The sequence below is a fragment of the Ornithorhynchus anatinus genome, chromosome 20 (assembly GCF_004115215.2).
Source record: "Ornithorhynchus anatinus isolate Pmale09 chromosome 20, mOrnAna1.pri.v4, whole genome shotgun sequence".
Lineage (NCBI taxonomy): Eukaryota > Metazoa > Chordata > Mammalia > Monotremata > Ornithorhynchidae > Ornithorhynchus > Ornithorhynchus anatinus.
This window is the reverse complement of record NC_041747.1, coordinates 28340936-28368920: the sequence shown is the minus strand read 5'-3', so window position 1 is coordinate 28368920 and position 27985 is coordinate 28340936. Positions and strand designations below refer to the sequence as shown.

Genomic DNA, 27985 nt, shown 5'->3' with positions numbered 1-27985 from the left:
TCCGGAAGAAAGTTGGTCTCAATGTGCGTCTAAATATTTTGATGTCTCCCTGATCGGAGTGTAAGCTCCTTGGGGGCAGGGGATTCATTCATTCAATGGTATTCATGGCGCGCTTACCGTACGCAGAGCTCCGTACCAAGCGCTTGGGAGACTACGATACAAAACTAAACAGACACGCTTCTGTCGTACTTTCCCAAGCGCTTAGTACAGTGCACTGCGCTCAGTGGGTGCCCAATAATTACAATGGCTCTCTGCCCGCCCTGAGGGCAGATGGACCGCCTCTTTCCCCATCCTCAAAGCCCTACTGAAAGCTCATCTCCCCCCCCCCCCCCCGCCCCCCCCGGTAGACCTTCCCCGACTAAGTCCTCGCTGCCCTCTTCCACGTCACCTTTACACACGGGTCTGTTCTCCTGAAGCAGTGTGATAGACTCCCCTCCCCAGCCCTAAAGCGTGTATTAGTCTGTCAGATCCTCACGGGCAGGGATCGTAACTCCCTTACTCCCGGGTATCGTACTCTCCCAAGCATTCACTACAGCGCTCTGTGCCCGGGCAGAGCTCAAAAAAGACCACGGATCGATCCATCGATCGAATAACCACCCATCTCTAACTTGGACCTGCCCCTGTCCCAGTTCAAGCGAGGAGATTTCGGGGTCTCCCTCTCGGCTAACGAAGGCGACCGAAGATCGGAGCCGAGAGACCCAGTTCGGAGCTCCTGGACGGCGACCTGATGGAGGAGCTCCATGATTTCCCAGGTTTCTTCGTGTTCCGACGCTCCGTTGGTAAATCCCAGCCATCGCGACAGTTATTACCGTTGCCTAAGTTGTTTTACTTCAGTGCCCCAAATTAATAAAGGCAAAGGAAGTTTAATTAGCTGAAACCTAAATCTTCATTATTAATTCACCAGCTACAATACAGAACCTTGTAAAACATTTATGGTGGAGTAAATGGAATACTCACTTCCCAGTGATCCTGGAACCTAATTTACTCTGCAGCAAAATATTTCATTACCAAAGTGGCCAAGTTTTATGATGCTCTCCCAAAATGGAACTCTTATGACAAAATACCTTCATCTCAACAGCGTGGCTTAGTGGAAAGAGCACGAGCTTGGGAGCCAGAGGTCCTGGGTTCTAATGCCGGCCCCCCACTTGTCAGCTGCGTGACGTTGGGCAAGTCACTTAGCTTCTCTGTGCCTCAGTCACCTCATCCGTAGAAGGGGATCAAGACCGTGAGTCTCCCCCAGCGCTTAGAACAGCGCTTGGCACATAGTAAGCGCTTAGCAAATGCCATAATTATTATTATTTATTATTATTAAGAGTTCCCAGGATGGAATGATTTGAGATTAAGCAGTTAATGATAAGGAGGAGCAGCGTGATCTAGCGGATAGGGCGCTGGCCTGGGAGTGAGCAGAACCTCGGTTTTAATCCCGGCTCCGCCCCTTGTCAGCTGTTTGACCTTAATAATGTTGGCATTCGGTAAGCGCTTACTGTGTGCCGAGCACTGTTCTAAGCGCTGGGGGGAGATACAGGGTGATCCGGTTGTCCCACGTGAGGCTCACAGTCTTCATCCCCATTTTACAGATGAGGGAACTGGGGCACAGAGAAGTGAAGCGACTTGCCTACGGTCACACAGCTGACGAGCGGCAGCGCCGCGACGCGAACCCATGACCTCTGACTCCCAAGCCCGGCCTCTTTCCACTGAGCCACGGAGGTCACTTAGCTTCTCTGTGTCTCAGTTACCTCATCTCCAAAATGGGGATTAAGACTGTGATCCCCACGTGGGACCTGGACCGTGTCCAACCTTATTATATCTACCCCAGCGCTTAATTCAGTGCCTGCCACAGAGTACGCGCTTAACAAATACCATTAAAAAAATGATTAGGCGCCTAGTCTGTGCAAGTTGAAAAACCGGCACCGGGGTCCCGGGACCCAGCTTCCGCTTCCACAGCTCCTCCTTTATTCCAACTCGTGATGTTGTGCTTTAGATTGAAAAAGACCCGACCCAACACTTCAGTTCGTTTACAGTCGCGGTATATGCCATTTGAAGGAATTCCATATTATCCGTCCGGAGGCCGTGGAACGGGTCCTACCTTATAACACCTAAGTCTCTGGGAAAACGGTCCTCCCGTTCCACGATCACATTCGCGAGAATCAGAACCCAGCTGTGTTTCTAGGGATGGCTACGCTGCTCTAAATGGAGTGAGATGCTTCAGAACAAAACCGAAAAAACAAATTGGGAGTGCTTTGCTACTGGGGAAACAACTTCTCTCTCATGCTAAGAGATCTGGACAAGAAATATCCAACATTCGTTTTCAAAAGGCCCCGCCACATTGTACAACCCCTCTGCCTTCCTTTTTCCTACGAGACCTGACGGCCTCGAAACATCTGCCCGTTCTCATCTTCTTCGGACGGTGTCCCGATCGGATCGCTCTATGATAGCCGAACCCCGGAGTCATCGACCGCGATTCTGGTTCCTTTCCAAACGGCTTCCGCTCCGGAGAGCTGGAAGTTCATTACCCTAATTAGGGGCCCTCGCTCGGTCTCCCAGGAGGATGCAATCTGGTGTCAGTACTGGGGCCAAAGCTTTTCCAGACGATGACGGAACGTTGCGACGGTGGCGACCCGGAGGCCTTCTGGAGAGATCAGTTTCTTCCCATCCGTCAGGGACGGCAGGATCCCCTGAGCAGACTCGTTTAGGGGAGTGGCGATCTGTCTCGGGAGCCACGTGGCCTAGAGGGAAAGAGCACGGGCCTCGGAATCAAGGCACCCGGCTCGGCCACTTGTCGGCCGTGTGACCTCGGGCACGTTACTTGACTTCGCTGGGCCTCCGTTTCCTCGTCTGTAGAAAGAACATCTCCATTCGGGAGAGGCGCCGGGTCTACTTTGATTACTTAGACTGTGAGTCTCCCGTGGGACGGGGAGCGTGCCTAACCCAATTCACCTGTAGCTGCTCCAGCGCTTCGAACGGCGCTTGGCACACAGTAAGCGGTTGAGAAATGCCGTACAAAAAAATGGAATTCATCCCAGTGCTTAGTTCAGCGCTTGGCCCATGCTAAGTGCCTAAAACATACCACAGTCATCATCAATTATTGGGAGGGTTGGGAAACGAGTGGAGAGGGGGAAGGTGTCATTACCCTATTACCCTATTCATTACCCTATTTATTTTGTTAATGAAATGTACATCGCCTTAGTTCTATTGATTTGCTACTGTTCTAACGAGATGCTCATCCCCTTGATTCTATCTATTGCCACGGTTCTCGTCCGTCCGTCTCCCCCGATGAGACCGTAGGCCCGCCAAAGGGCAGGGACCGTCTCTATCTGTTACCGATCTGTCCGTTCCAAGCGCTTAGTACAGTGCTCTGCACATAGTAAGCGCTCGATAAACACTATTGAATGAATGAATGAATGAATTTTCGCTTCCCAAACGAAACTCCATCCGTTACCGACGTGTACATTCCAAGCGGTTAGTACAGTGCTCTGCACATAGTAAGCGCTCGATAAATACTATTGAATGAGTGAATGAAAGGTGTCAGCGCTGGGTGGGGAGAGTGAGAGAGAAGCAGACAGCACGAGGAAGAGAGAAGATTGGCCAAAGCGAAATCCCTCACTACCTCACCTTCCAGTGAAGCCTCTCACCCATCAAGAAGTCGCACCAACCGACTAGAAAGGGTCGGCTCTGGCTGGGAGCTCAGTGGAAAGAGGCCGGGCTTGGGAGTCAGAGGTCATGGGTTCGAATCCCGGCTCTGCCGCTTGGCAGCTGGGTGGCCGTGGGCAAGTCACTTCACTTCTCTGGGCCTCGGTGACCTCATCTGTCAAATGGGGATTGACCGTGAGCCGCACGTGGGACAACCTGATGACCCTGTATCTCCCCCAGCGCTTAGAACAGCGCTCTGCACATAGTAAGTGCTTAACAGATACCGACATCATTAAGTGGTGGGCATGGGGGTCCTCAGATGGAATTTAAAAGCACTCTCAGAGTCCATGAAAATCCGACTAACATGAGCTGAGAAACATTTCCCCCTCTAAACTACGAGCGAGGAAGGTCTCTACCGACTCTGCTACGTTGTACTCTCCCGAGAGCTTAGTACAGCGCTCTGCACAAAATAAGAACTCAATAAATAGGACTGAGGGTTCAATCAGCGAGGACGCACATAGAAAACCATTCCCTTGGCAGTCACTGGTCTAATTTGGGGGGAAGGGGAAGGAGAGGGAGTTAATAACAACAGTCATGATATTTGCTAAACGCTTAATACGGGCCAAGCACTGTACTAAGCGCTGAGGAGATACAAGATATTCAGATCCCACACGGGGCTCACGGTCTAAATAGGAGGGAATTGACTAAGTACTTCCATAAACATGCCATTTGGGTATTCACTCTCAACCCACATTAACACTAAGAAGACTTGTTTTTTTTTAAATGAGAAAACGTAGACACTGGATAAATGAAGTCATTAAAATAAGATTCCAACTCTAAGAGTCCATTGAGGATGTGCATCGCTAATGCTGAAAATCAAGACGCCCATTGCCCAGACGGGGATGACGGGTTGAAAACAAGCAGGCTGATGAAGGAATGGAAGCACATTATGGTTTCTATTCTTTTTCACAATTCTCACGGTGAAGCGGATAGAGCATGGGCCCGGGTCATGGGTTCCAATCCCGGCTCTGCCGCTTTTCGGCTGTGTGACCTTGGGCAAGTCATTTCACTTCCTTTGTGCCTCGGTTACCTCATCTGTAAAACGGGGATCGAGACCAGGAGACCCACGTGGGACAGAGACCGTGTCCAACTCGATTTACTTGTATCCACCCCGGCGCTTAGTACAGTGCTGGCACATAGTAAGCACTTGAACACCACAGATGCTTATTACAGAGCTTACGGTAGTTGCCTGGGGCATCATTTTGCACGGGACTCCTTTTGACCCAAAGAAAACAGGGTCGGTTTTACCGGTAAGATCGACGCGACATCTAACGTCCTTGCCTCGACGGGGATAAAACGACCGCTAGTACAGTGATGAAGTATCACAATATCCTTGAATGCCAGACCCCGTCGACGCAACCTTCTTTTCCTCAAAATTCAGCTCCTGACGAGAGAAGGTCAGTGCTCCGACTCACGACGTCCCCCTTCGATCCTATCTGGACTCGGTGTGAGTCCCCGAGTCTGAAATTCTCTCCGATATCACCGAGCACCGGGAAGATTCATCGTCATTCCCTTTTATTCTCATTCGCCCTCGTGTTCCCGTTCTCATTCTCTCTCCCTCCCTCCTCCATCCAGGGGTTGAGAAACGCTCACGCTATGACGGAGCAGAGCCATCAGCGGCCTTTCCAGACCCAGTCTGGGGGCCGCCTCACCGAGGGGGACCAGACGACCCCTGGGCGGTCCCTCCTTCAGAGGTTGCGGTCCTCAATCCGGACCTGGAGTGGGCGAGTGAGGAATACGAGGGTCGAGTGGCAGGGGTGAGTGGCCGGCAAGCGGCGTGGCCTAGTGGGAAGAGCCTGGGCCCGTTAGTCAGAGGACCTGGGTTCTAATCTGGGCTTGTCACTTGTCACTAATCCTTGGGCAAGACCCTTACCTTCGCTGGCTCTCCGCTTCCTCAACTGTAAAATGGCGGCTCAAAACATGTTCTCCTTCCTGTTCGGAACGTGAATCCCACGCAGGACAGGGATTGTGTCCAACCTAATTAACGTGTACCTCCCCTAGCTCTCAGAGCAGCGTTTGATGCATAGTAAGGGCTTAACAGATGCTATTTTTTAAAAAAAGGCAGCGTGGCCTAAAGGACAGAGCAAGGACCTGGATGCTAATCCCAGCTCCGCCACTTCTCTGCTGCGTGACCTCGGGAGAGTCACTTCAATTTTCTGTGCCTCGGTTACCTCGCCTGGAAAACGGGGATTTAGACCGTGAGCCCCACGTGGGACTTGGACTGTGTCCATCCTGATTAGCTTGTATCTTAGTACCACGCACTGTACTGAACGGCTGGCGCACGGTAAGCGCTCAACAGATACCATTAAAAAATAGGGAGAGCAGAAGACGTGCAAGATAAGATTGCATCCGATCCGCTGCTGCTGATGTGCAGCAGGGAACTCTCCCACTTCACACCGAAGGGTCCTTTTGGGGTTGCCAACGTCCCCGATTTTCACCTGGTCTCAGATTTTAATGCTCCTCCCCACCCCCTCGGGCCAAGAGGCGGTTTCTTAACTACCAGGCGGCTTATGATTAATTGGCCTGTGAGAAAACCAACTAGATTACTTACTGTAATGAGAAGAAAAGATTTACAGAGACTAATAAACTGCAAACTCAAGATTGCCCACCCCGGTTCAAGTTTACGGAAAACTGCCCATATATTAACCCGGAAGAATCAAAGTATCTCTCGCTCTGGAGTACATTGATCAGTCATTTTCTCTCACGTCGAATTGATTAATCACCATTAGCCATTCCAAATTACTTGGAATCATGTAAAATGCTCTCGTTTAATGGCTTCGGCGAGGCTGTTTATCTCTCCGTTTCTCCCCCGCCCCCCCCCCCCCCGATTGCAACTTAATGAGAAAACACAACTGTGAGATTCGGGGGCTTCGGATCTCCTCCGAAAGCATCCCTCATCATTCCGCTCTGACGATTATATGCTCAACCGCCTGTCCTCGTGTTCAAGTCTATTGCTGGAGATTATCAGCCCAAATAACAATTAGTCAGAGTTCATCTCTATCACGTGAACGAAGCCAACCCCGGGCTCCAATGGAAGTAAAAAGAGTTGAGCGGAACAAACTCGACCGATCATTTCATTTCTTCGGCTGGTTCCGACTTGTCAGAAGCGAGGCGGTCTTGCCGCCGCCGCCGCTGTCGGCCAACGCCGGCAATCGACTAGCCTCCCCATTCCGCTTTAGCCTTCTGCGGGCCGGCAACGGGGAGGGCTCCGGCCCGGCCCCTCCTCTAGCTCCGGTTGCCTTTGTGCAGGCGGTCCGGTTTTTTTCCGTCCGCAGCGTAGCCTGCGGTGGTCACCCGCGGGGAGGAGCGTGCTCACAGGTGCCCCCTCCTCCCCAAAACCTTCACCTGGACGCTGACCTCTCACTTAGGGTGTCCTTGGGTCTTGACCCCTTGAACACTCTGATGCTCACCCCATCCGCTGCTTCCCCTAGCTGTCATTCCTTTTCACGCCTGCCTTCCCCGCTAGGCCGTAAACTCCTTGCGGGCGGGAATCGTGCCTGCCACCGCTGTACCGGACTCTCCCAAGTGCTTAGTACAGTCCTCTGCTCAAAGTAAGTGCTCAATAAATACTACTGATTGATCGACTGGAGACAAAGCGGGACATCCCTACCTGCTGCCTCACTTGCTCTTGTCAAAGGGCGCTTCCCTGCCACAATTTGCCACGCCACTGGCACTTGCCCCGAGGGATCCCCGAAAGTGTTATGGCCAAGGGAAACAGAAGCCCTTCCCACCAAAGACCCGGACTCCCCATGTCCACCGACAATACCCACACACACACTCACACGTATACAACAGGTATAAGTGTTCAGTAGGATCTCAGAAACGGCTAAGGACGATCCCCAGATTACTCCCATCTGAGTCTTTTCCAATCAGGAGTCGAGTTTCCAGGCCTGCAGATTCCAAAACGTGCCACCATTTACCAGACAGAGTACAAGCCTGCCTCTCATCTTGGTCACCCCGAGCCATCACACTGGTCCTGGGTACAGGCAGACGCTGACCGCGGCCCAGGAGGAGCCACCCTCCCAGTCCGAGAACACCCTCGACGGGTCAGCCCTCGGCGGGGGGTCTCTGAGGGTCATCACCAGGCAGCCCCCAGAGTTCACGTCAATATTCTCCCCCCCCCCCCCCCACTGCGGTCTGGTTGAAAACACCCCAAACTTTTCTTCCCTCCCCAGTTTGGAACCCGGTTCCAGCTGCCCCCAGCCTGGCGCTGACACCCCGGAGAGCCCCCGACCAGGGTTCGGGGGACACCTGGTGCCTCTGTACACAAGGAAACTGCTTTTCCTAAGCCTGCATTGGCTTCCCAGCACCTCTCTGTCACTTTCCTTTCCAAGAGACAGAAATCGAAGGGGGAACGGAGTGGAACCTCGGGAGACGTCGGAATCGCCGGGTCGGGTGAAGCGCACTCTGGATCCGTGTTGTCTGAAAACGCCCAGAAGAAACGAAACCAGACTATTGACCCCGGCCTCCGGCTGCAGGGAAGGCCCTATTCCGTGCCTATCAAATGGGGTTTTTTTCCTTTCTACTAATGGTGGCCACTTCACTCCGTGACCTCGGAGAGTCCCCGTCACCCGTTCGCGTCCCCTGACCCTGACCGAGCCCCATCCGCTAGAAGACGCTTCTTCCAGAACCGGACGTTTTGGTCATCGAAATGATGCAGCAGATCGTCAAGTTTAGCTGGGGTGAGGGGGGATGGAGAGGGGGGGTCCTTCGGCTCGATGGGACCTGCTGGCGGAAGGACGAGAACCTGGATCGAGATCGCTGCCTGATCGTCTAAGCCGGAGGGGTAGAAAATGCGCCCGCCGATCCCCCACCCCCCACCCAATCCCACCCCGCGACCCCCAGGTCCAGGCTGCCGGCCAAGCCCCCCGGCCTCGGGTCACCGAACACGGCCGGCGGGTTCCGACGGTCTGCCCGGGGCCGGGCCGCCGGACCGACTGGGCTCTTCCTTCCCCACCGGGGTCCGTACCTTCTCCAGCTTCGCCTTCCTGGCGTTGTGGACGAACCTGCGTCCCAGCTTCTTGGCGTACCAGATCGAGGCGAACATCGTCGGGACGAGAGACGGATGGCTCCGGATTCGCCGCGCGATCAACTTCCAGCCCGAGCTCTAATCCCGGGGAAGGGGTCCGGTCCCGGGCGCTGCCGCTTGCCTTTCCGCTCTCATGCCGGCTCGCCGGGGAACCGAGAAATGCCCCCGCCTGGCCGGGATGGAGGTGGATTTACACGCTGCCGGCGGGAGGTCCGGGGGGGAGGTATCTTTGCATCCAGCTCACATCCCGTCTGCTAAGTGCCTGTCTGCAGTTCTTTAGCATTGCCACCACAAACTACATGTGTGTCGGGAGGAGAGGAGGCTGCAGTACGCTGGGGGAGCCGGCGGCTCACACCTCCTGCTTCTCGCTTTCTGGAATTAACTCCTTGGGTCTCTCGGCCTCGGCAGGACGCGCCGGAGGCCGCTTCGACGGGGGTGCGGCCTGCTGGGTCGCCGGTCGAGGTGGGGGCGTCCGGGGCCGGGGGCGGGGGGGGAGCGCTGGGAGCAGGGGCCGGGAGTCCCCGGGTGCCCCCGGAATACGAGACGGAGACGACGATGAACCTAATGGCGATCGGCTCTGGGACCACCAGGAGTTACTGAAACACGTGTGAAAGGGAGGGGAGGGGATGCGCGGGGGAGGGGGCGCTTCACGCCTTCATTCCCGTTTCTCAGCGAAAATGGAGTTCATCCCAGCCCTTCACAGTCCCCGGGTTCCAGAATGAATCCTGGCAACCGGTCTGCACGGGCTGGGCAGGGCTCGGGGGGCACGGGGGAGAAACCATCCGCCTGGTTTTGCCGGTGAAACGCGCCACGTTATCTGGGCTTTCGGGTTCCTGGTCCGGGGCCCTGCCCCCCGGCTGGGCTACCCAACAGCTCAAATCTGCCGACCAAATCTTTCGTCGTGCCTTTTTATGAGGCATAGGCAATCTGCCGCTCTCCCATGGCCGGGTATCTCCGCTGTTAACCCTCCACTCTTCTTTGCCTCATACCTACCGTACTGAGCCGTGCTTGGGTATCCGGGGGGAGGAGAGAGATTCGGGGAGTCGGAAGGCCGGGGCTCTAGTCCCAAATACCCCAGCAGGGAATGCCTGTCGGGGCTGGGTGGGGCTTCCGGTGGTGAAGGTTTCTTAGCCAAGAACCAACCAGGGCAACCAGTGAGGTAGTCAAGTCCAGCGGGAATCCTCAAAGGGAGGGGGCAACCGGGCCGAGCAGAAAGAACACAGGCCCGGGAGTCAGAGGCCATGGGTTGCCCGCCGGGTAACCTTGGGCCAGATACGTCACTTCTCTGTGCCTCGGTTGCCTCATCTTTAAAACGGGGATTCGATACCCGTTCTCCCTCCCCGTTAGGCTGCGAGGCCCGTGTGGGACAGGAACTGGGTCAGATCAGATGATCTTGCATCTACCCCGGTGTTGGGTGCGGTCCTTTTTCCCCATAGTAGGTAATAATACTAATTGTGGTAATTGTTAAGCGCTCACTACGTGCCAGGGGCAAGTACTAACTGTTGGGTTGGATTCAAGCAGATCAGGTTGGACACAGTCTTAATCTCATCTTACAGATGAGGTAACTGAGGCCCAGAGAAATCAAGTGACTTACCCAAGGTCGCACAACAGGGAAGCGGTGGAGCGGGGATTAGAACCCGGGTCCTTCTGATTCCCAGGGTCGGGCTCTATCCAGTAGGCTGTGCTGTTTCTCTGAGTACTTAACAAATATCACTATTAGCATTACTCTAATTAGTTGTCTCAAGAGAGCAGTAAAGACCTCAGCAGCTGCCGAGGTGTCTACCCGGGTGACCGCCGGATTGATCGGTCAGTCACTCAATTGTATTTACTGAATGCCTCCTGTGTGCAGAGCACTGTACTAAGAGCTTGGGAGAGTATAATATAACAACCGGCATTCCCCGCCCGCAATGTGTTTACGGTCTAGAGGATCATGGCACCACAGCCTTGGGACAATGCCGTGGTCGCTGGCTGGAACGGAACGTGAAAAAAAATACATCTCTCGTCATCCTTCGGACTATGTTGCACTTCTGCCCGCCCACCTACTTGCTCACCGCACTCTGTGCCGTGAGGGATCGTGGCTAACAGACACAAGCGAGGCCCAATCGGTGCTGAGGCCAAACAGCCATAATCAAATCCTTCCCACATTTGGGGTCTGAAATCTCGGGACGGAGGTCTGTCCGTCGCTCCCGGCAGGAGACGCCATCAACGTCAATGTCGTTAAAGCGCAAATGCCTTCTTTTCGAAGAGTGGTACGGTTTCTTCAAATGACGCTTCTTAAAATACAGACACGCTCTCCATTCACATGGTCCATTAAATCGAACCTCACACTGTCGTGCGGCTACGTAACCGGCCCCTAAGCTCCGGAAAGCGCTCCGAAACCCAGTCGGTTTTCGGAGATAATCCACGCATCGGTCTTCCGACCGGGACCGTATTTCCAGTTAATGATCGCGATCCTCTCGGAGACAAGACGGTGCCTTATTTGTTTCTCCCAACGGCATTCGCTCCTCTGGGGCCAAAGACAATCACTGCTGTCCAGTGTCTCCAGGGGTGTAAGAGAGACCCACGGTTGTTTTGGGGCACCCCTAGAGCCCGGAAGGGTGACCCGCCTCCAAAATGTAAACCCTCGACCCTCGCCACAACAAAAGATGCTTTTGGTCTGACCCCGGCGGGGAACTGCACCGGTTTTGATTTTCTACCTTGAACTCTTCAGGGTCGAAACGGTCCAAACCCCCATCTTCCTATACAGGATGTTGGTGGGCAAAAGGTTATAGAAAAGCAGAGGTGGGGAGATTGAGAGGAGCATCACCCCTCCCCGTCTCGGGAGACTCCCCAAGGAGACACCCTATTCCACCTCGTTTTGGGGGTGCCAGGTTCAATCACCTTCGCTTTTCTAAAAAATTCTGGCACCTTGACTCCATGATGACAGAGATTCCCCATCCTGCGTTCTCCAAGTCCTCATGTTTGTGGTCCCGTCCGTCTGGGCACGATGTCGAACCGAGTCGCACACGCTGGGAAATGCTCCTTCCGGAACCGAACGCTTTGGCAGTGAAATAATGCAGAAAAGCAACAAGTTTGCCAGGAGTCTTTGGCTGGGTGAAATGAGCAGGGGCTGGCCGATCAGCCCACTGAAGGACGAGCCTTTAAGCACGATTACCACCCGATCATCGTCAAACTGTACATCACCTGAAAGTCTCCTATCCCCAATTTATTGCTCACATCTTTTCCCCCTCTCCTCTGCCAAAGGACATATTTCCCCAGCTTCGACACAGGCATTTCCTGATTTATCCCCCCCCTTCCTGGTCACATCATCCCATCTGCCATCTTGTTCATTCATTCAGTAGTATTTATCGAGCGCTTACTATGTGCAGAGCACCGTACTGAGCGCTTGGAATGGACAAGTCGGCAACAGATAGAGACGGTCCCTGCCCTTCGACGGGCTCACGGTCTAATCGGGGGAGACGGGCAGACGAGAACAATGGCAGGAAATAGAGTCAAGGGGAAGAACGTCTCATAAAAACAATGGCAACTAAATAGAATCAGGGTGATGTACATCTCATTAAACAAAATAAACAAAATAAATAGGGTGACGAAGATATATACAGTCGAGCGGACGAGTACGGTGTTGAGGGGGTGGGAGGGGGGAGGGGGAGGAGGAGAGGGAAAGGGGGGAGAAGAGGGTTTAGCTGCGGAGAGGTGAAGGGGGGGGTAGAGGGAGCAGAGGGAAAAAGGGGGGGGAGCTCAGTCTGGGAAGGCCTCGTGGAGGAGGTGAGTTTTAAGTAGGGATTTGAAGAGGGGAAGAGAATTAGATTGTCTGAGGTGAGGAGGGAGGGCGTTCCGGGACCGCGGGAGGACGTGGCCCGGGGGTCGACGGCGGGATAGGCGAGACCAGGGACGGTGAGGAGGTGGGCGGCGGAGGAGCGGAGGGTGCGGGGTGGGCGGTGGAAAGATAGCAGGGAGGAGAGGTAGGAATCTTGTTGCTTCTGTGTCTACCTGTTCATTAATTACATTCATCTCCCCCGATTAGACCGTAAGCCCGTCAAAGGGCAGGGACCGTCTCTATCTGTTGCCCACTTGTTCATTCCAAGCGCTCAGTACGGTGCTCTGCACATAGTAAGCGCTCGATAAATACTACTGAATTACCAACCACATTTACCCCCACGTATGGTCCCACTCTTGCATATTTTTTGTAACATTAAAATGGGGGTGCGGCTATTATTAAGTTTAACATTAAGGGGAGGAAGAGGAGAAAAGGAGAAAAAACAGGGATAAGGAAGAGGAAGGTACAAGGGCATTGGGTTGGCGTCTCCCTAACTTTACCGCACTCTCCAAAGAGCTGCATAAACTGGACAGTGAACGATTCCCCTGTCCCCCAATTGCTCTACCGTCACATTCTCGCTATTATAACAACAAAAATAACACTTGTGGGCTTTTTTTAAGCACTAAACTACGTACCAAGCTCTGTACTAAGCACTGTGGTAGACAAACCAAGTTCCACCTGGGCCTCATAATCTAATTAGGAGGGAAAACAGGCATTGAATCCCCATTTTACCAATGAGGGAACTGAAGCACAGGGACGCGAGGCCATTTGCCCCAAGTCACACAGCAGACAGGTGGAGGACCCGGGATTAGAACCCAGGTCCCGTGACGCCCCGGCGCGTGCTCTTTCCAACGGGCCACGTTGCTTCTCTCCCCTTCCCAGATTGGGCAGCAGCAACTCTCCCGGCGTGCGGCTGTCACTGCTTAGCTCGAAAAGGAATCTGTCATTTTCTCCTCAAAAATCGGAGTGGGGCAATCAGGCAGGGTAGGTGCTTATTTCATCGCTTACTTTTGCTTTTCTCATTTGAGCGGTCACTGTCATTCTATCGAACACCTCCCTCCCCTGTGCCACTGGATTTTATCCCCTTGAGGTCTGGGGCCAGATCTCCCAGTTGTCCCGCATGCTTCCGGGTGGTTAGCATAAGGCTCAGCACAGGGAAGGGCAGCGGTTCAGTAAAGGCTCCTTGTGAAAAGGATGACACTCCTCCCGGGGCTTGGCAAAATTGGGTGATCCTCAAGGGGCCGAGATCAATAATAATAATAATAATAATAATAATGTTGGTATTTGTTAAGCGCTTACTATGTGCGGAGCACCGTTCTAAGCGCTGGGGTAGACAGAGGGGAATCAGGTCGTCCCACGCGAGGCTCACAGTCTTAATCCCCATTTTACAGATGAGGGAACTGAGGCACAGAGAAGTTAAGTGACTTGCCCACAGTCACACAGCTGACAAGTGGCAGAGCCGGGATTCGAACTCACGAGCCCTGACTCCAATCAAGGCGCCCACAGTACGGGCAGCTGACCGGTGTTGCCGACAAACCCTAAGATTCCCAACCATCGTGTTCCCGGATGGGAATGCCCTTAATCAAGCAATCGAGTGGTTTTCTGAGTGCTGACTACGTGCAGAGCACTGTACAGAGCACTTGGGTGAGTATAATAGAATTAGCAGAAACGTTCCTTGCCTCTGACGAGCTTTCTGTCTAGAAGGGGAGACAGACATCAACGCGAAAGTATTCAGGCACTTACATACTCTCAATCTCTCTCACAGTTTCACAGGAATCCTAAATACGCTATTCCCTAGACATTAATCTGTCCACATCTTCTTTTCCTCCTCCTCCTCCTCCCTATCTGTAATGTACTTCAGTATCTCCTCCATTAGACTGTCAACTCCTTGAAGGCAAGCATCACGCCTACCGACTCAATTGTACTCGCCCAAGCACTTAGTGGAAGTGCTCAGTAGATACCACTGATGGATTGTTCCCTTGGACAGCTTTCCATCTAACGGGGGGGGGGACTGAAATTGACAGAGAAACAACCGGTAACAACGAGAACTGGGAAAAACGAACAAGTGAACAAATAAGCGGTATTTCTACATCCATGTAAATGTAAGTGCTATGGGTTGGGGGGGGGGTGGGAGCTCAAAGGGAGACCGTCTCCCGGAGGGAGCGGGATGACGGGAGGCATCTGATTTGAAGATAACACTCCCGATGGATAAAATCCCATCCACACGTGTGGGTGCGGCTGGAAATGCAGATAAATAGCTCCGTGGTGGAGAAACACGCCACGCTTTCCAACTGGATTCCATCAGCGTTTTGACTGACAACCTTTGTTTCTCCGTTTCTAAGGCTGCTCCTCTAGTCACCGGCACATCCGAAGCCCCTCCTGAGCCCCGACGTGGCATTAATCCCATTCCGTTCCTTTTCGGATTGATGCACCGGGCCCCGAGTCAGGGGTCTGGCGGCTGGACGGCTGAGATGGTCACCGTCCCTTTCGGTCGGGTCCCCTCCTGCCCAGTCGCCTCCCAGCCCCCTGGGCAATTTAATCACCTTGGAACTCATGTGAATACACGACGCTTGGGAAGCACACGGAGTAAAAGGGGATGGAGAGTGGCCCTTCCTGGTTTTCCTTCCTCTGCAGTGAAGGATCTGTAATAATTACAATTATGGCGCTTAACAAGTAAGCGCCAGGCACTGTACTAAGCACTGGCGTGCACGCGAGCAACTCGGGTTGGACACAGCCCCTGTCCCACAGAGGGCTCACAGTCTTAATCCCCATTTTTCCGAGGCCCAGAGAAGTGAAGTGACTTGCCCAAGGCCACACAGCAGCGAAGTGGCGGAGCCAGGATTGGAACCGATGACTTTCTGACTTCCAGGCCCGTGCTCTATCCACTCACTCCACGCACCTTATTGGTTGAGCCCGGCTGGGGTTCGAAGCTGGGGGCCCTCTTAGGGCTCAATCAATCATTCAATCGATGGTATCGATCGAGCGCTCACTGGGTGCGGAGACCGCACTAAGCGCTTGGGAAATTTCGATACGATAGAGAACGGAGGACCCTTTCGGATCAGTGTCTGCTCTCCGGCCGGTGGGTGCTCCAAACCTGTCTTCCCCTCTAATAATAATGGTGGTATCGGTTAAGCGCTCACTACGTGCCGAGCACCGTTCTAAGCGCCGGGGTGGATACAAGTTAATCAGGGTGTCCCTCGTGGGGCTCACAGTCATAATCCCCATTTTACAGATGAGGTCCCCGAGGCACAGAGAGGTTAAGTGACTTGCCCAAAGTCACACAGCTGATAAGTGGCGGAGCCGGGATTAGAACTCACGACCTCTGACTCCCCAGCTCGTGCTCTTTCCACTGAGCTTCGCTAGACTGCAATCTCGTTGTGAGCAGGCAATGTGTCTGTTGTATTATTATAGTGAACTCTCCCAAGCGCTTAGTACAGTGCTCTGAACGTAGTAAGCGCTGAATAAATACAATTGATCGATGGATTGACGGGGAAAGAAGAGTCCTCTTTAGAATCTAAGCTCCTTGTGGCCAGGGACCGTGTCTTTCTCCTCAACTCTACTCTCCCAAGTGTACGCTGCTCCTTGCTGGCTGCCCCTGTGAGCTCGCTGTGAACAGGAAGGTGTCCGTTCTTATATTGGACTCTCCCAAGCGCTCAGTACAGTGCTTCGCACGCAGCAAGCACTCAATAAATACGATCGAATCAGTGAATGAGGGTTCACCCTGGGGGGCTTCAATACGTAATAACCGCTCAAGCAAAGCCAGGATAGGGCGCGGGAGAGGAAGTCTTAGAGATGTCCTTTCGGCTTAAATCAGAGGAGGGTCCTGCAGGGTACTGGGGTTCGGCGAGCATGGACCCTGAGCAAACGGGGAGTCAGGGAATAAGGTCCCTGGGTGGGAAAGGGTATTTAGGGACCCTTGGACCCGTCTCCTGCCTCCGGGCAGAACTGCGCTTCGATAATCCAGGCAGATGACGTCACTCCTCTATTTTCGGAGCACTCTAGGGGAAAGGGATTTTGCAACATCGCCCTCTCGTTCTCGCTCGCTAACGCTGGGCACTCATCACGGTCAGGATTCTCTTCCTGACAGCTAACCTAACAGCCCATCTCCTCTGGTCCCGGCCACTGAGGAAAACAAGACCGATCGGCCACTCGGATATAATAACCATCCTTGGTCTCTCGGGCTGTCATTACGTCGCCCCCGAACCACCCAGAAACCATTTTACAAACCTTTAATTGTCCTTGTGCTGCTCGGGTCACCCCGGGGCCCTGGGGAGCCCAGACCGGATGGACCCAGTTACGAGCAGCATCTAGGGAAAGGGGAGGGTCCCACGCCACACCATGCTCTTGGCCCCGACCCGCTAGACCCCGGTTTATGGCTCTCGAGATGACCCGTACCCATCTTATTTTAAATCCACGGCTGGTACGGGTGTGGAATTCTTACCGACGATCCTGGGAAGGATCATGGAGGAGAGGAGTGCATAATGGGAAAGAGGGAGGGAGAGAAGAAGGAAGGAAGGAAAAGACAGAGGAAGGGAGAAAAGGAGGGAGGGAAGGCAGGAGAGAGAGGGAGAGAGGGAGGGAAGAAAGAAAGGAAGATAGCAACAAAGCAAACAAGCAAGAAAGTAAATGACAAATTTAATATCAAACCATACCGAAGGGTCAATATAAAGGAGATTTGCTCTCGTGGTCCTCAGCCAAGCAGCTTGCGAGCATATTGGGATATCAGTAAAGAATAAAGTCAGCTCCCGCAATCAGGCTGTTCTACAGGGAGCAGTGCGTGTTACTGTGGAGCGGAAGGTGTCTGTGTGCCCACCTAGGAAGAGAGCCGCATTGTGCCTCGCACCGAGCGAGGCCCTCGCTTCTGCCTTGTCCACGCCGCAATCCCAGCCTTCGTGGACCCGCCGAATTCAAGGCCTAGACTGCCTGAAGAAAACGGCCCTTTGAGAGCCCCTTCACGCGCATCCTTAATGAACATCCGATTCATTTCCTGACCTTCCTAGATCAAAGCGAGTGCAGAGCCCAGGGAGGCTGTCAGTTCAGACATCCAATTCTAGGACCAGACAGCCTCACGTTCATTTTCATCCCCCTTTCGCATTTGGAAATCCCTCCATTCTGTCATTTGGGACCGTCTCTTCACAGAGGTCGCAGACACAAAAACACCTTCCTCCGTTTCCTGGAACGGGAGAACTCCCAATGACAACGGCAGGGGCGACAACAGCAACAAACACACACAAACAACCCCCCCCCCCCCACACACACACACCCCGCTCCGTCTTAGAGCCCGTGTGGAGCAGACACGGCAGCTGCCGCAAACCTCGGTGCAAATGTCAGTCTCAGAGCTTTCCGCCAGAGACATCCCCGTGGCCCCCCGACCCGATTAGGCGGCTCTCGCTCGCTTGAGGTCGAGGCAGAGACAGCCACGTTCCCTTCACGGCTCAGAACCCTCTGTTCATTAACCGGGAGGCTCTGGCGGCATGCTCGATTCCTAACGGGAGAGGTGCTGGGCTCCTTGCAGTTGCGTGGTTTTACGCTGGGAAACTGCTGATGACCTGGGGGCTACGGCAATGTTTTCGTCAAGGATCGTACTAAAATCCCTTGCACTTTTTTTAAAAAATGGTACTCTTTAAGCGGTTACTACGCGCCAGGCGCTAGACTAAAGGCTGGGGTGGATCCAAGCGAATTCATTCATTCATTCAATAGCATTTATCGAGCGCTTACTATGTGCAGAGCACTGTACTAAGCGCTTGGAATGAACAAGTCGGCAACAGACAGAGACGGTCCCTGCCGTTCGACGGGCTCACGGTCTGATCGGGGGAGACGGACGGACGAGGACGATGGCGATAAATAGAGTCGAGGGGAAGAACGTCTCGTAGAAACGATGGCGACTAAATAGAATCGAGGCGATGTGCATCTCATTAACAGAGTAAATAGGGTGATGAAAATATATACAGTCGAGCGGACGAGTACGGTGCCGAGGGGACGGGAAGGGAGAGGGGGAGGAGCAGAGGGAGAGGGGGGGAAAAGAGGGTTAAGCCGCGGAGAGGTGAAGGGGGGGCGGTAGAGGGAGTAGAGGGAGAAGGGGGGCTCAGTCTGGGAAGGCCTCTCGGAGGAGGTGAGTTTTCAGTAGGGTTTTGAAGAGGGAAGAGAATCGGTTTGGCGGAGGTGAGGAGGGAGGGCGTTCCGGGACCGCGGGAGGACGCGGCCCGGGGGTCGACGGCGGGACGGGCGAGACCGAGGGACGGAGAGGACGTGGGCGGCGGAGGAGCGGAGCGTGCGGGGCGGGCGGTAGAAAGAGAGAAGGGAGGAGAGGTAGGAAAGGGGCGAGGTGATGGAGAGCCTCGAAGCCTAGAGTGAGGAGTTTTTGTTTGGAGCGGAGGTTGATAGGCGACCTCAGGTTGGAAACAGTCCCTGGGCCACATGGGCTCACACTCTTAATCCCCACTTTACAGATGAGATACCTGAGGCACAGAGAAGTGAAGTGACTTGCCCCAGGTCCCAGAGCAGACAAGGGGCGGAGCTGGGATTTGAACCCAGGTCCCGTGAGGCCCGTGCTCTTTCCACTAAGCCATGCTGCTTCTCACCGACTGATTGGTCAGACTGAGACTCTAGGTGGGGAAGGAGAATATTTAATCCCCACTTTACAGATGCGGAAACCGAGACCCAGAGACGCGACTTGCCCGTGATCACACGGCAGACAAGTGCCGGAGCGAAGACTGATGTAGACGGTAGACACGAGTGAATGCAGAACAAATGAACAGATCAATACATGGTTAGTTTTAGTTTTAATTAGAGCAGACAATCGTTTGATGGCTCCATTTATCTGTATAATCCGACCGCTTCTAGCCTGTGCAGCTCTTCAAAAAAGGGGCCCAGACCCGGGACTTTTAGGGTCGCTCGTCATTTTCGCTTTGCCAAAGGAGAGCGAGGGAGGCAGAACGGATCGTTTAGAGAACTTCGTTTCTAAAGCCCCGGCAGAAAACAGAGTTGAAAATCAATTTCGGAAATCAAAACTAAGCGCCGCAGTTCAGGCTACCCTCCACTCTCGAACAAAACCAAAATCCAGTCAATCAGTCAATGGTATCTGTTGAGCACTTACTGTGTGCAGAACACTGTACTAAGTGCTTGGGAGAGTGCAGTTCGGCAGAACTGGTAGACATATTCCAAGGAACGAAAGGGCGGTCTTTCAGTCCTTTGACGTAGATAACCCAAGCTCCGCCACCCGTCCCGAACTCCAGAAGTGAATGTTGGCCGAAGTCCGAGAAGAACGCAAACTGTATTCTACCGAGGGAAATCCTATAAGCTAGAGCCGAAAAGGGAGCCACCAGAACCCGAAGTATACTGGGGCCCTCCAAGGTTTGAACAGTCCGAACTTGGTAGGCTACTTTGGACAACTGTCAGTTTCGGAGTACTGCCTTTTCCATTAGATTATAAGATCCTCGAGGGTGGGCTGAACTCTTCTACAGCTCTGTCTTTTATCAAAGTGCATCTGCACACAGTGGGTGACCAATTAACACCAACACAGATTGCTAAGGACAGCTATTTAACTATTTAGCCCGGAAATAGAAGTGCCTGCTTCCCATCTACACCGTGGCCGGAGCCCCCAAATCTGAACACCCTGCCCGAATACAGACATCTGGACGCAGACCTGTGGGTCCCCAGACCGAGGCCCCTGAAACACTGGAAAAATCTCAGGCAGAAATGAGAATGGCACAAACCCCATGTTTTCCTCAGTCCCCTGTGGCTGGCCGGGGAACATTATCTCCTGCTGGGCTCTGGCACCCTTCCAACGTTTTCCTTTGGCCTCCATCACTATCATCTCCGAAACCCACAAGGCGGGAGAGGGATCGAAATCCCGGCTCTGCCGACGCCTGCCGTGTGAACTTGGGCGAGTCCCTTAACTTCTCCGCGCTTCGGTTCCCTCAACGGTTAAATGAGGATTAAGTACCTCTTCTCCCACCTCTTCAAACGTGAGCCCCACGGAGGGCAGGGGCTAGGTGTGTCCTTACTGTCTTGAATTTCTACCCCGGTGCTTAGTACAGTGCTTGGCACCTAGCAAACACTTCACAGTTAGCACTGTTATGATTATCAGCCAAAGATTTCATTTTCACAGTGGTGACAAAGGGCTGCTCGAGCTCCACAGATCTGCCCAGATCCACAGGGCTAAACGATCCATCCGTTGCAGTATTCCCCACATGGTTCGATAGATGGGAGAAACCAATCTATTGAAACTGAAAAATATTCTCAGATTGTGGGAGCCATTCATTCCGTTTTAACGTTCCAGAATAACAAAATGAGTTACTGCCCTATTTCCAGGACATACTACTTTCCTGAAAGGCAAGGTAATATCAGCCCAGTGCAGCTCGGGACCAGAGAGCTTCCAGGTGCATCTGATTTATGACCCCATTTTTAAAAAAAGGAATTGAAAACGAGTCCACTTCTGGGAAGAAATGGGCTTCTCCCCGCATCTAAGAGTTTGGGGGCTCCAAGTTTATCGAAGAGAGTGGGCCTCTTCGATGATTTTGATATGTCTGGGTACTGGTCAGAAACAAAAAACAAACGAGGCCCTGAAGTACAGGAAGGAAAAAACGAGCCTGACCTAAGAGCAAGTTAGGAAAATCTGGTCATGGGTAAGACCTGCCCAAGAAGTGAGGGATCAACTGTTGGTGACAGGCTGAAATCTGGAAAAGCAAGCCTGATGTTAAAATCCATCCACAGGAAATTAGATCGTGAATAGTCTTCCTATTCCCTCACTCCCTGCATGGGAGGTGACCACCTTCAGGCTTACATTTTCATGGGTCACGAAGAACCCAGGAATAATAATAATAATTAATAACGAAAACTACGGGATTTAAGTGCTTACTATGTGCCAGGCACTGTTCTAAGCGCTGGGGTAGATACAAGATAATCGGGTTGGACACAGTCCCACAGAGGGCTCACAGTCTTCATCCCCATTTTACAGATGAGGGCACTGAGGCACAGACAAGTGAAGTGCCTTGCCCAAGGTCACACGGCAGACAGGTGGTGGAGCCGGAATTAGAACCCGGGTCCTTCCGACTCCCAGGCCCGTGCTCTATCAGGCTGCAAGCAAATGACGCTTGAGAGGAGCCTATGGAAGAGCAGAATGGATGGCCCGAAGAGTGAGAAGAGCGAACAAAGAAAAGAGGAGGCTTTGGACGGGCTCTCCACACCAGGGGCCACCAAAGGCCTGTGAACCTAACCTGCAGCATGAGGGATTTAGACTATCATGGAGGACAAACTCTGTTTTGAGGAGGTGCGCTAACTACAACAAAAGCAGGCCCGAGAGTCCCCACTGGGCTCGCAAAACACAAGAGGTATCCTCGCCTGCTTTGGAGGGTCAGCTGCCGGCTCGCCTGACGCAGGGGAGGTGACCCCGGGAGATCCCTGACAGTGACTGTAAGAAGCAGCTTGGCCTAGTGGAGTCAGAAGGACCTGGGTTCTAATCCCAGCCGTCTTTCTGCTGTATGACCTTGGACAGGTCACTTCGCTTCTCTGGTCCTCAGATCCCTCATTTGTAAAATGGGGATTACGACCGTGAGCCCCTGTGGGACGTGGACTGTGTCCAACCTGATTAGCTTGTATCTACGGTGCCTGACACAAAGTAAGCACTTGACAAATACCAATTTTTTAAAAAAAGACTTTCTGCAGCCTCATTCCATGCTGAACGCCTCTGATCTTCGGAAAAAAATGTCATCACCTGTGCGGCTTTCTCTCGGGGTGAATCTTAATGACGCCCGGCGATGTTTTTTAATTAGCGGCGGGAGACGGGGAAGAGTCGGCAAGAATTCCACCCCTCGTGCTATCTGCCGTACGCACGTCTTCCCGTTCCTCTTGAGGAAGCCGACCAAACGCTTCTAACTTGACGGCTCACGCCGTCAGAATCCCCGGGCTCCCGGGGAAACCAATCAATAAGGCCCTCTCCTCTGCTGCCGCCCATCAAACCCGCTCTCTGGGTGAGGCCCTCAAAGTGGTTTGAGAGTCAGAAGAACCCAGAGGACGTCGTGGTCCGGAACTAAATTTAAAACTAGGGTTCTGGGAGCCCCCCTCGAGTCCGCAGCATATAAAAAGGAGGTTAGCGTCAGAAGAAGTCTAAGTTTGGAAAGAAACGTCTGTCTCCTCAAGCCCACACCTGCAGGGAGAGCGGATCATAGGCCTGAGTCTCCTCAGTGGCCTCCTGCTTAGACGCCGAGCCCTGTGAGGGGCAGGGACTGGGTTCAACCAAATTAGCTTGTGTCTACCTTGTGTCTACACAGTAAGCGCTTAACAAATACCTCTTTTTTTTCAAAAAAAAAAAAAAGCCACCGCTGCTATAGGAGCAGGCCACACCGAAGGCTCACTCAGCAAACCTGGGCAACGAGCCCCTCCCCATTCACGCCCTCCCCACGGCTCTCCCTGCTTGGGTGTCGAGCCACATAACCAGTCGGCCTCCCACCATCACACCGATTGGCATTTTGTCGGAGTGGGGACAGTCACTCGGAAAGGCCCCGCCCCGTCGTGCCTTCTAGTGCTGCAGTTGTACCACGTCGTCCGCTGGAGCTGGACCGGGCAAAAATGCGACAGAGCGCAGCGTGTTCGTTAGGTCTCGGCCGCGTGTAACAGTTGCTGTGGCTTTGTGGGCCGCCACCTCCCCGAAAAGCATCTCCTCAACCTCCAGCGTGCGGTTAATTGCCTGCATTTGGTTATGAGCAAGGGTTGTATCGAGCCACTGAGGTGGAGACGAGCTTCTCGAATTGACGCAGTCCCTTTCCCACGTGGGGCTCACAGTCTCAGTCCCCATCTTACAGATGAAGTAAATGACGTCCAGAGAAGTGACGTGACTTGCCCGAGGCCACGCATCAGACAAGTGGCAGAGCCAGGATTAGAACCCAGGTCCTCTGACTCCCAGGCCTGTGCTCCTCTATCCATTAGGCCGTGGCATTTTCCTACATCATCCTTGAATGTGGAGTTACACCCTTTCTTCACCCCTGCCTCGGCCCCTCAGCATTCATTTATATTAAGGTCTCTCTCCCACTCTAGACCGTAAGCCCGTAGTGGGCAGAAAACGTGTTTACGAACTCTCCCGAGCAAGGATTGCACAGTGTACGCTCCCAAGCGCTTAATACAGTGCTCCGCACACAGGAAGAGCTCAATAAATACGAGTAATGGATTGAGTGACTGATGTGGGGGCTGGACAGGGGACAGACCACTGAAAACCCAGATCTTCGAGAAATCGGCTCCTAGAGGAAAGCAAAAATCAACCACCGATTGATCGTCAGGCAGACCGGCTCTTGCCTGGTCCCTCAGTGCCTCCTCTGCTCCCTCTCATTCAGCTCCTGGCTCCTCCGCCGCCTCGGCTTCAACGCCACTCCCCCTCTTCCTCCGTCACCCCTGCTCTCTCTGCCGTTCTCTGAACCCCTGTCAGCTTCCGCCCGACAGAGAGGGCTACATCAGACGGGACCGAGATTCCCACAGTCACTGAATCCACAATTTCAATGGTTCCGAAGGGAATTTTCTTCCTGCCTCCGTCCACTGCAGGAACTCTCCGCATTTCAGATTCTGTTGCTCGGAGAGAAAAATCAGCCAGGTGCTGTGATACCCCCTCCCCTCCCAACAATAAATTCCATAAACTCGGTTTGCCCCCCCCCCCCCCCCCCCCCGACCCTTCAGCCCCTGCCCGGTGGGGTACACGCTAAAGACCAAGGAAATAACGGCGTTTTCGTTTGGGGCTCTCCAGACATGAATTGGTACTCTTTCTAACCAAATGGGTGCCTGGCTGCTCGCAAATGGCATGTTCGGCACGTTTTCCAATCATCTTCCTCCCCGGGGTTCGGGACACGCCGTGACTGCATAGACCCGGTGAGGCCAGCTTGTATCTGCAGTCTGAGACACCTCGAGGGCGGCTTGAGGCTGGCAGCCACTCAACGCTCTCTCCGTCACAGAGAGAGAGAGAGAATTTCACAGGGTTAGGCCAAAACAAAAGGCTTTGGAGAAGGGCAGAGAGGGTTAGAGAAGTGGAGGGAGGCGGGAAGGAAAGAGGGGCAGAGAAAGGGAAACAGGAGGAGAGAGAGGGGAGGGAGAGAGAAGGGAATAAAGGGGGAGAGAGCCAAGGAAAGTGTGGGGGGGGGGGGAGAGAAGAGCACAGAGGGGTAGAGCAGAGTAGAGAAGAGGAGTGGGGAAGAGAGGCTGGCAAGGAGAGAGAGGAAAAAGAAAGGGATGATGAGGAAGTGAGAGAGAAGAGAGGGTAGAACCCATTTAGAATCTTTGGGCAATAATGACTCGTTCCTCGGAAAGACAGGCCCAAGACCTGGTGCCTCCACGGCGGAGCGGTGATTTTGTCACTTGGAGACTCGCCGCTTGCCTCCTCGAGGCTCCCACGTGACTCGGAAGGAGAGACGGTCTCCGAATGAGCGGCCATCTCCGAATGAGAGACCTCCCACGGGTTCCTCTCTCCTGAGCAGACGTGCCCAGGAGTCGCCCGCCAAGCCGATCACGTGGTCCCATCCCTCGGGTCCGTGACAGTCCACTGATCCGTGTCAAGATTCGCTAGGAGCTATGGGTCCTCGAGCTCCTTCAGCCCCCCGAACATGTGCTCGGGAAAGGTCAATTTGCCCAAATCCCTGGAAGCCGTGACAGACTAACTCGCCGAGATCGCGGAGGCAATTAAAAGCTTTTAAAACTGGGAAAGGAGCCAGGGCCAGATGGCTGCTGCCTGAGCCTTTCTGTTTCTCTCTGGTTTGTGGGTGGTTTTTTTTTTTTTTTTTAACAGTTCAACACAAGGAAAACGGCATTTGTTTAACGGGATCGATTTGCTGGTGGATTTATCTCGTGTTCCAAAAGGGTGCTAATAGGATGGGAGAGCCCGGAGGCCAGGTGGGCAGCAGGATGTTCGCTCTTTGAGGGCAGGGACTGTTTCGATCCTCTTGGACATTCCACTGGTGCAGGGAGATTTACGGAAAGGCCGTCATATGGTTCTGCCACGGTCAGATGTCGTGCTGTGACATGGTGCCCTCTGCCGAGGGCACGGTTTGCTAAAAATCGGGGTGAGGAACACAACGTTTTCCGTCCCATCCCCTCAGCACTGTACTCGTCCGCTCAACTGTATATATCGTCATTACCCTATTTATTTTGTTAATGAGATGTACATCCCCCTGATTCTATTTATTTGCTAATGTTTTAACGAGATGTTCTTCCCCTCGATTCTATTTATTGCCACTGTTCTCGTCTGGCCGTCTCCCCCCCCCCCCCCCCCGATTAGACCGTAAGCCCGTCAGAGGGCAGGGACCGTCTCTATCTGTTAATGATTTGCACAGTCCAAGCGCTTAGTACAGTGCTCTGCACATAGTAAGCGCTCAATAAATACTATTGAACGAATGAACATTTTCAAGAGCCACTCCTTGAGAGCATAAGCTCCCCAGGGGCAGCGAACAGGCATCTCGAACACTCCCAGATGTTTGGTACGGGATGCAGTTCATAGTAGGTGGTTGATCAAATAATTAAAATGGCATTTGTTGAGCACTGGTGCAAACACAGGGGTAGACATAAGATGGAGAAGCAGCGTGGCTCGGTGGAAAGAGCCGGAGTTTGGGAGTCAGAAGTCACGGGTTCGAGTCCCAGCTCTGCCACTTGTCAGCTGTGTGACTGTGGGCGAGTCACTTCACCTCTCTGGGCCTCAGTTACCTCATCTGGAAAACGGGGATTAACCGTGAGCCTCACGTGGGACAACCCGATTACCCTGTATCCACCCCGGCGCTTAGAACGGTGCTCTGCACAGAGTAAGCGCTTAACAAATACCAACATTATTATTATAATCCCTCCCCTCTCCCACCCTCTGCTCTTCCCCCTTCCCCTCCTCTCAGCGCTGTACTCATTTATATATTTTATTTACTACCCTATTTATTTTGCTAATGAAATGTTTATCTCCTTGATTCTATTTACCGTGATGACGTTGTCTTGTTTTGTTCTGTTTTGCTCTGCTCTCTCCCCCGTTTAGACTGTGAGCCCGTCACTGGGTAGGGGCTGTCTCGCCTCAGTTCCCTCATCTGTAAAATGGGGATTAAGATTGTGAGCCCCACGTGGGACAGCCTGATTCCCCTATGTCTACCCCAGCGCTTAGAACAGTGCTCGGCACATAGTAAGCGCTTAACAAATACCAACATTATTATTAACATTATTTCTGTTGCCGAATTGTCCATTCCGGGCGCTTAGTACATTGCTCTGCACATAGTAAGCGCTCAATAAACACTATTGAATGAATGAACAACCAGGTTGGACTTAGTCTTAATGGGGAATCACGGTTGTTCATCCCTGTTTTACAGATGAGGTAACTGAAGCACATAGAGGTGAAGTGACTTGCTCAAGGTCACGCAGCAGACACGCGGTGGAGGCGGGAGTAGGACCCAAGTCCCTCCGACTCCCAGGCCCGTGCCCTATCCACCAGGCCACACTACCTCTGACTTTTTAGTATCTAAACCCGCCTGGTTTCTATTGCCCATCCTGCGGTCTCCCTGGGGACCCGCAGGGTACTTGAATCTCACTGGCCGAAAGCGGCAGTTTTCATTCATTCGTATTTATTGAGCGCTTACTCTGGGCAAATTTCGAATGTTTCAGATTTTGAAACTTTTGAGGGAGCAGAGGGGTCGGGAGGGTCCCGGTCCCTCCCTGGGCTGGGTTGGGCAAACACGATTAGCATCAGGTAGCACGGGCTTAGTCGATCGGATTTATCGACCACTTACTGCGTACGGACCGCTGTCCTAAGCGCTCGGGGGAGACACATTCCCTGCCCACAGCCAGCCTGCGGTCTAGAGGGGGAGATTGAGCTGGCTACCGTGCCGCGGTCCCTCGGCCGGAGATCGCGTCCGATCTATTAAGTCTGCCTCCACGCCCGGGGCCGAGCAAGGGCTCAGCACAGGGAGCGTGTGGACCGACTCTGTTCTGTTGCATTCTCCCAAGCACTTACCCCAGTGCTCTGCAAACGATAAGCGCTCATTAAAAACGATTTACACGCAGTAAGGACTCAACTAACGAATACCACAAAAAACTAACTTCCTGATGCTGAGCTTGCAGGGTCAAAGAAGAGACGAGACACGGCCCACGTGACCCACTTTTCTCACTGGTTTGACTGCTCAGAGCCCCAACCACCTCCCTCCTCCCCAACCTTTACCTTCCAGCTAGTCTTGCCGCTTTGCTTTCAACCCCACTACTCCGCTGTTTGTCGGCACTTCTGGCCATCCGAGGCTTCTCACCGCTTTCGAGCAGGTTCGATACTCGGACCCATTCTCTTGCCGGCAGATCAAGGAGTTCGGAGGACCGGTATTGTGCGAGCCGTGCCCTTGGGCCCCAGATCGAGATCGAAACCAACTCCACGGGGACGGACTGAACAGTGCAGAATTCCGACCACACCAATAACAACATCTTGCATCGGTTCTCTCTCCAGAGGGTTTTCACGTCATTAT

General features: G+C 53.3%; 1 protein-coding gene across 14 annotated transcripts in view; it reads right to left on the bottom strand.

The window, feature by feature from the left end:
• DLG2 (discs large MAGUK scaffold protein 2) overlaps nt 1–27985 on the bottom strand; it is a 603132-nt gene that overhangs the window by 293137 nt on the left and 282010 nt on the right. Inside the window, exon 1 of one of the 14 annotated variants that reach the window (XM_039914986.1) lies at nt 8660–8737. The exons of the other annotated variants lie outside the window; for them this stretch is intronic. Coding sequence (XP_039770920.1) covers nt 8660–8737 — 78 coding nt within the window. Of the gene's footprint in view, nt 1–8659; nt 8738–27985 lie in introns of those variants that run through there. 14 annotated transcript variants of the gene reach the window in all.